This window comes from Nicotiana tabacum, chromosome 11 (genome assembly GCF_000715075.1).
Source record: "Nicotiana tabacum cultivar K326 chromosome 11, ASM71507v2, whole genome shotgun sequence".
NCBI classification, from domain to species: Eukaryota; Viridiplantae; Streptophyta; class Magnoliopsida; order Solanales; family Solanaceae; genus Nicotiana; species Nicotiana tabacum.
Window position 1 is genome coordinate 43,083,896 of NC_134090.1, and position 8,190 is coordinate 43,092,085.

General features: G+C 39.1%; 1 protein-coding gene across 1 annotated transcript; it reads right to left on the reverse strand.

Annotated features, from left to right (window-relative positions):
* Positions 1-1,147: 1,147 nt before the first annotated feature.
* LOC107774729 (uncharacterized) lies at positions 1,148-3,704 on the reverse strand. The gene is made up of 3 exons (XM_075225902.1): positions 3,475-3,704; positions 1,494-2,294; positions 1,148-1,386 (listed from the first exon to the last, which is right to left on the reverse strand). Exons 1-2 carry the CDS (start codon positions 3,494-3,496, stop codon positions 1,699-1,701), a joined length of 618 nt encoding a protein of 205 aa, XP_075082003.1. The 5' UTR covers positions 3,497-3,704; the 3' UTR covers positions 1,148-1,386; positions 1,494-1,698.
* Positions 3,705-8,190: the final 4,486 nt, after the last annotated feature.

Here is an 8,190-nt window from a genome sequence, read left to right on the forward strand (position 1 = left end):
GCGTTCTTCAACAACTGGAACAATATTTGGTATTTATGTGGAAGTAGGCACATTTCTGGGTAATAGAATATTGACCCTCGCCTCTTTAATTTCCACACTTTGCTTTTCAACACTCCCACTAACTTCACCATTCTCAATGAATCTTGCATTACCGGTTTCAACAATTCTCGAACTATGGTTTGGACAGTAAAACACATACCCTTTAGATTTCTCTGGGTAACCAATAAAGTAACCACTTACTGTTCGAGAATCTAATTTCTTTTCTTGTGGATTATAAACTCTAGCTTCCGCTGGGCAACCCCAAATATGCAGGTGCCTTAAACTAGGTTTCCTTCATGTCCACAGTTCAAAAGGGGTCTTTGGAACTGCCTTACTAGGAACCCTATTTAATAAATATACAGCGGTTTTAAGAGCATACATCCACAATGATTTGGGTAATGAGGAATTACTTATCATGCTCCTAACCATATCCATAAGTGTTCGATTGCGCCTTTCTGCAACACCATTTTGTTGAGGTGTTCCTGGCATAGTATACTGTGCACATATGCCACGTTCCTCGAGGAACTTTGCAAATGGACCTGGACATTGTTCCGATTCATTATATTTTCCATAATATTCACCACATCTATCTGACCTAATGATTTTCACCTTTTTATCTAATTGCCTTTCAACCTCATTAACAAACACTTTGAGAGTATCTGCTGCTTGAGATTTTTCTTTCAGCAAATAGATGTATCCATAACGTGAAAAATCATCGATAAAAGTGATAAAATATTTCTCTCCACCAAAAGATGGAACATCAAAGGGTCCACAAATATCGGTGTGTATAATTTCAAGAAGCTGGGTGCTTCTTGTGGCACCTTTCTTACTATGCTTGGTTTGCTTTCCCTTAATGCAATCCAAACACATAGTAAAATCAGTAAAATTTAGATTCGGAAGAATCTCATTTTTTACTAATCTTTCTAACCTTTCTTTGGATATATGACCCAAACGTCTATGCCATAAGTAAGCAGAACTTTCATCTAGTGAACTACGTTTAATTCCAATATTATGTTGAACAGTAAGAAGGGATTCAGAAAAACCAATATCGAGTTTCAATTTATATAATCCATTACTGAGAAAGCCAGAACCATAAAAATTAGCATTCTTATATAAATTGAAACATCCATTTCCAAACTTTAAATCAAATCCAGAAACATCAAATCTTGAAAGAGAAATCAAATTCCTAGAAACTGAAGGTACATAAAGAGTCTGTAATAGATCAAGGTGACGTCCAGTCTCCATGATCAAACGATAAGTCCCTATGCCTTCAATTAGAGCCTTCATACGATTTCCCATGAACAAGAAATCCTTATTTGGATTTGTAGTTTGGATCATAAGGAATCCCTGCAACGTAGTAGATACATGAGCAGTTGCACCAGAATCAAGCCACCAAGTATTATTAGGAACTTCTACTAAATTTGATTCGAAACATACAAAAGCACTAATTGTACCTTTCTTTTCGAACCAAGCTTTACGTTTCAGGCAATCTTTCTGATAGTGTCCTTCCTTGTTACAGAAACGACACGTATCTGCCTTATGTTCCTTATTAGCATCATGTTGAGCTTTAGCAGGTGCTTTCTTCTTCTTGAACTTGTTGGCCTTCACTTTAAGTCCTTTACCAACTCCTTGACCCATGAGGTTAATTGAATGATTCCCTTATTTCTTAAGTCTCGACTCCTCCTGAGTAAGCATACTGAACAATTCACTAACATTCCACTTATCCTTAATAGTGTTATAGTTAATTTGAAAAGGTCCATACTCAGGAGGTAACGAGTTCAGAATAAACTGAACCAAGAAGGAGTCATCCACTTTCATCCCCAAGGTCTGAAGTCTTGCTGCAATGTTAGTCATCTCGATGATATGGTTTTGCATACTGCACGACCCATCAAACTTCATGGTCGTGAGTTCAGCCATTAGTGTACCAGCGAGAGACTTATCTGCAGAACGAAAACGTTCTTCCACAAACTTCAGGTATTCCCTGGCACTTTCTGTTTGTGGAATAGTACTCTTAATGTTGTTGGCAATATTCATTCGCATAAACATAAGCCTTAGCCTGTTAGAGCGTTCCCATGCTTTATAGAAAGACTTCTCATCTGCACTGCTCGAATCAGTAATGGCAGCGGACTTATCATTCAGCAGAGCCAAGTCAAGATCCATTACACCTAAGTGGAATTGGACTTGTTCACGCCATTCAGAGAAGTTCAATCTATTGAACACAATAACAGACGAAGCAAGCGAATGAAAAGGAATAGCTGCAAAATAGATAATACATGCTCACAAATCAATATGGATTCAACAAAACAGTTAAAGCATATTGCAATTCTCCTTTGGGTAGATACTACGATACACTATCATAATTTAAATGTCATTTAGTCTTTAATAGATAACTAAATATTTTTAACCAAATATATAGGCCATCTTTGGACAGACAATATATATCTGACTAAGAAAATTAATTTACCTCATCATATTCACTATTCATAGAATAATTGATTCACCTTTGGGTAAATCCTTAAGTTCTAGCAATAGTGAAAATTAATTTATCCATTTATTTTAATCATAGGCATTTCATTAATTCCATGGATAAACTATAATTTTATGCATGCAAACTTTTCATGAACATACTAGTTTGGCTACTTTGGTGACTAACAAACTATATAAACATAAATGCATACATAAAATAAATATCAGAAAATTTTATGCATGTGAATACTTTAAACAATCTAGTTTGGTTACTTTGGTGATTAACAAACTATTTACACATTAATCACATATATAAAATAATTAATAAATAGTTTTATCAACTAATAGCCCAACTAATCTATGGGGTACTACTACCCACCACAGGTACCGGGTAAAGGTTGCAACTTTTTCAACAAATTAAGATCCAATAAACATAAACCCTAACCCAATCAATAAACAGATTCATCCAAACCAAATAAACACAACTCATTCTTCAATAATATCAACCCGTTAAAAAAAACTATACTAACACATAAGTAGAGATATGTGCAATAAAGATACATACAAGCACTTGTTTACACCTAAAGTGAAGCAGTAACTTGCCTAATTTTAAATCAAATTATGGCAACTTAACTTTAAAAAAAATGCATTCATAATAGTCTTAATATGTTGGAACATATTATCTTTAGGGCATTCAAAGAGAAACTTTGGCCAAACTGAATCGTTAATTTGAAACAGAAATTTCATGGTGAATTGATATCGTCAAATTAAAGGAACTTGAATCAGATTTGAAAATATTACAAATCCCATTAAAACAGTTATGCATCAAACATAATAATATAATCTTTCTTTTACGAAGATTATCAATTCAAATATCCAGGCTCATGATACCACATGTAAGCATAAACTATAATTCTACCAGGATTTTGAACATGATAATCTTACAAGTAATCGTCATAGAAAACATACCTGAATCATGAGCCATCATCATGAAGCGGAAGCGCCCCTTGCCCTGGTTTCTCGCCCCTTGCCCTAACTTTATGTTACCGCCGCCTTTAGAGATGGAAGAGAGAATAAAAATACGGTAACCCTAATGGGTGGGGAGAGGACCAATTTATAGAGGTTCTCACTTAATCCGATACGTCCATCAAGTAACCGATCGGACGGATGAGATTTTCTCATTAATTAAATATTAATTATGGGCCTAATCTTATTGGTCTACATACACATAAGAAAATAGTTTACATTATAGAGCGGGATTCAGACATAGATTGGTTTCCTATCTTTTTCGTCGATGTCGGTAACAAGTGGTAAAGCAGCTTTTGTACCTATCAACACTTTGGCAAAAGCGCGTTTAGTACGCAACCTTCTCGAAGCCACATATCTTAACAAGATTTCAAACTTCACTCTCTCACTTTTTACCTCTTTAGTACTAGTTCTGCTGAAGACTAATCAATTCTTGATTGTCTTCTCTGTAGAAGCAGTGCTGATTGAGCATTCTGTTGTAGCCAGCTAACTTATCAACCTCTAACCATTAATTATAAATTTCTAAAATTAATCAAGTACATACAAAAATTAAACCAAGAAGTGTCTGATTTAACATTGCGGCACGATGCATGTTACCATCAAATCACTTTAGATGGATCAGTGCCACCACATGGCTGTAATCAATCTTGCCAAGATAGTGCTTGACCCAGTGCCCATTAAATCTGAAGACCTCTCTTTTTTTTGTTTTTCAAGTCAAGTGCACCAAAAGGAGTCACAAGAACCACTTCAAAAGGTCCACTCCATTTCGACTTAAGCTTTCTCAGAAACAGACGTAACCGATAATTGAATAAAAGAACCAAATCACCCACTTTGAACTCCTTGCCACGAGCATACTTGTCATGAAGGTACTTCATCTTGTCCTTATACAAGGACGAGTTGGAGTAGGCATAAAATCAGAATTCATCAAGTTCATTAAGCTACTCCACACGAAGATTTGCTACCACATCCCATTCAAGATTCAGCTTCCTTAAAGCCCACATGGCCTTGTTCTCTAACTCAATCGGTAGATGACAAGCTTTCCCAAACACCAACCGATATGGAGACATACCAATCAGAGTCTTGTAAGCAGTCCTATAAGCCCATAGAGCATCATCCAATTTCTTTGACCAATCGGTCCTATTTGCATTGACCCTCTTTGGCAATATACTCTTGATTTCCCTGTTTGAAACTTCAACTTGGCCACTCGTTTGAGGATGATAAGGGGTAGAAACTTTGTGATTGACACCATACTTTGCAAGCAAAGTGTCAAAAGCTCTATTACAAAAATGAGACCCCCATCACTTATGATTGCTCGAGGAGTGTCAAACCTAGTAAAAATAGTCTTCTTGAGAAATGCAACAACACTCCGGGCCTCATTATTGGGTAAAGCCACGGCCTCAACCCACTTTGAAACATAGTCAACTGCCACTAGAATGTATGTGTTGCCACATGAACTAATAAACGGGCCCATGAAATCAATGCCCCACACATCAAAAATATCAACTTCGAGAATAGTGTTGAGAGGCATCTCATCCTTCTTCGAAATTCCACCCGCTCTTTGACATTCGTCGCATCTCTTTACAAGTTCACTTGCATCCTTGTACAAAGTTGGCCAGTAAAACCCACAACTAAGAACCTTCGAAGCGTTCCTCGCCCCACCATGATGACCATTATAGGGGGAGGAATGACAAGCCTCTAAGATACTTAATTGCTCCTCCTCCGGGACACACCTCCGGATCACACCGTTAGTGCAGATCTTGAACAAGTACGGCTTATCCCAATAGAAATCCAAACTATCCTATTTAAGCTTTTTCCTTTGGTTAGAAGAGAGCTCACATGGGACAATACCAGTCACAAGAAAATTAGCAACGTCCGCAAACCATAGCATACCATTCACCGACAAAGAAAGGAGTTGCTCATCGGGAAATGAATCATTGATCTCTAGGCCATCACGACGCCTCCCCTCCTCCTCCAAGCGGGACAAGTGGTCCGCCACTTGGTTTTCACACCCTTTCCGGTCCACAATCTCCAAATCAAACTCTTGAAGTAACAAGATCCATCGCATCAGCCTAGCTTAGAAATCCTTCTTCGTCATCAAATATCGGAGTGCGGCATGATCGGTATGAATTATGACCTTGGCGCCCATGAGATACGGCCGAAATTTCTCCATTGCGAACACAATAGCTAATAGCTCTTTTTCAGTCAACGTGTAATTCACTTGAGCATCATTCATTGTCTTGCTCATATAATACACCGGATGAAATATTTTATTCACTCTTTGACCCAAGATCACCCTAACCGCAACATCACTCGCATTACACATGAGCTCAAAAGGCAAGCTCCAATTGGGTGCGGTAATAATAGGAGTGGTGGTCAACTTGTACTTGAGGAGTTCAAAAGCTATCATGCATTCCTCATTGAACTTGAACTTGGCATCTTTTTCCAATAACTTGCACAAGGGATTCACTACCTTAGAAAAGTCTTTAATGAATCATCGGTAGAACCCCGCATGCCCAAGAAAACTTCTAACCCCCTTGACTGAAGTAGGAGGAGGAAGCTTTGAGATCATTTCAATTTTAGCCTTGTCTACCTCTATACCATGCTTTGAAATCTTATGGCCAAGGACAATGCCTTCCTCGACCATAAAGTGGCATTTTTCCCAGTTAAGCACAAGATTGGTCTCTTCACATCGGGCTAGCACCTTGTCAATATTTTTCAAACATTCATCAAACGAATCACCCACAACACTGAAGTCGTCCATGAACACCTCCAAAATGTCCTCCACTATGTTAGTAAATATGGCCATCATACACCGCTGAAATATAGCCGGTGCATTACACAAACCAAATGGCATCCTAGAAAAGGCAAAGGTGCCATACAGACAAGTGAAGGTTATTTTCTCTTGATCTTCCAGAGCAATCAAAATTTTGTTGTACCCAGAATACCTATCCAAGAAATACTAGAAGGCATGCCCAGCAAGTCTATCTAGCATCTCATCAAGAAAAGGCAATGGAAAGTGATCCTTGCGGGTCACTTTCTTCAACGTGCGGTAATCCATGCACACCCTCCATCTGGTGACAATCCTAGTAGGAATCAACTCATTTTGCGCATTGGTAACCACGGTCATACCACCCATCTTCGGCACACATTGCACCGGCGAATTCCAAAAGCTATCAGAGATGGGGTACACAATCCAGCATCCAACCACTTACCTCCTTTTTCACAACTTCCTGCATTGCCTCGTTCAACCTCCTTTGATGTTCCACTGAGGGATTTGCATCATCTTTAAGAATATTCTTGTGCATACAAAAGGCGGGGCTTATCCCCCGAATATCAGCTAAAGACCAATTGCCTTCTTCCATTTTTGGAGCACTGCCAAAGTGGAATCTGCCTGCATATTAGTAAGACCAGAGGAAAGAATAATTGGCAAAGTTGAACTAGGGCCTAAGAATTCATACCTAAGGTGTGGAGGCAACGACTTCAACTCAAACACGGGAGGTTCCTCGATTGAGGGATTTGTTGGTGGAGTCTTCCTATTCTTAAGATCCAAAGAGAGTTTCCGAGGCTCATAAGAGTAAGAGCCCATTCCATATAAAGCATTGACACACTCCACTCGGCCTTCATCCTCATTTACATCAAGATTCAACAATACCACCTATAGAGGTCCTCTATATTGATCATTGCACTAGTATCATCAACTATCACTGCCGTGAAAGGATCCACAAAAGAGCACACTTCAAAACTGTTGGGCTGCTTCATTGACTTGCACACATGAAAGACCACTTTCTCATCACCCACCCAGAAGGAGAGTTCCCCTACTTCCACATCAACTAATGCCTTCCCAGTTACAAGGAAAGCTCTTCCCAATATGATCAGAACCTCATAATCAACCTCGCAGTCCAAGATCACAAAGTCAGCAGGCAAAATGAACTTGTCCACCCGAACAAGAACATCATCATACCAAGCGGCCTCTTCATTATTCTATCCGCCATTTGCAATCTCATGGAAGTTGGCCTCGGTTTCCCAATACCCAAAGTCTTGAAAACGGAGTAAGGCATCAAGTTGATACTCGCCCCCAAATCACACAGAGCTTTTGCAAAGTTTGCACTCCTAATAGTACAAGGAATGGTGAAAGCGCCGGGATCTTCTAGCTTCGGAGCCATCAAGTGCACTATTGCACTAACTTGGTGAGTCATCTTGATGGTCTCACAATCCATGGATCTTTTCTTTGTCACCAAGTCTTTCATGAACTTAGCGTACCCCGACATTTATTTTAGAGCCTCCACCAAGGGCACATTAATTGATAAGCTCTTCATCATGTCAATGAACTTCTTAAACTGGTTCTCATTTTTCTGCTTCGCAAGCCTTTGAGGATACGGTGGAGGTGGCCTTGGCAAAGGGGCCTTTTCTTTAGGCACAACCGGTTCCGGCATGTCTATTACATGTTCCCTAGATAGGTTCAAGTCATTCTAAGTTTCCACCTCGGAATCTTGGATATAAATCCTCACTTCCTCATTCACGTTCTCATCAATCACATTCTCAACCACCAAAGGGATCTCATCCTCTTGCAACTCAACTTCATCACTCAAAATTTCTTTTTGTTTGGAGGCATTCACATCACCGCCTCGTCCACTTCTTGTAGTTACCGCCATTACATGC

Coding starts and splice junctions, on each gene's coding strand:
- LOC107774729 (XM_075225902.1), bottom strand. CDS start 3,496: ATGATGATGGCTCATGATTCAG. Junction 2,295..3,474: donor GATGATGGCTCATGATTCAG/GTATGTTTTCTA, acceptor TCTATTTTGCAG/CTATTCCTTTTCATTCGCTT.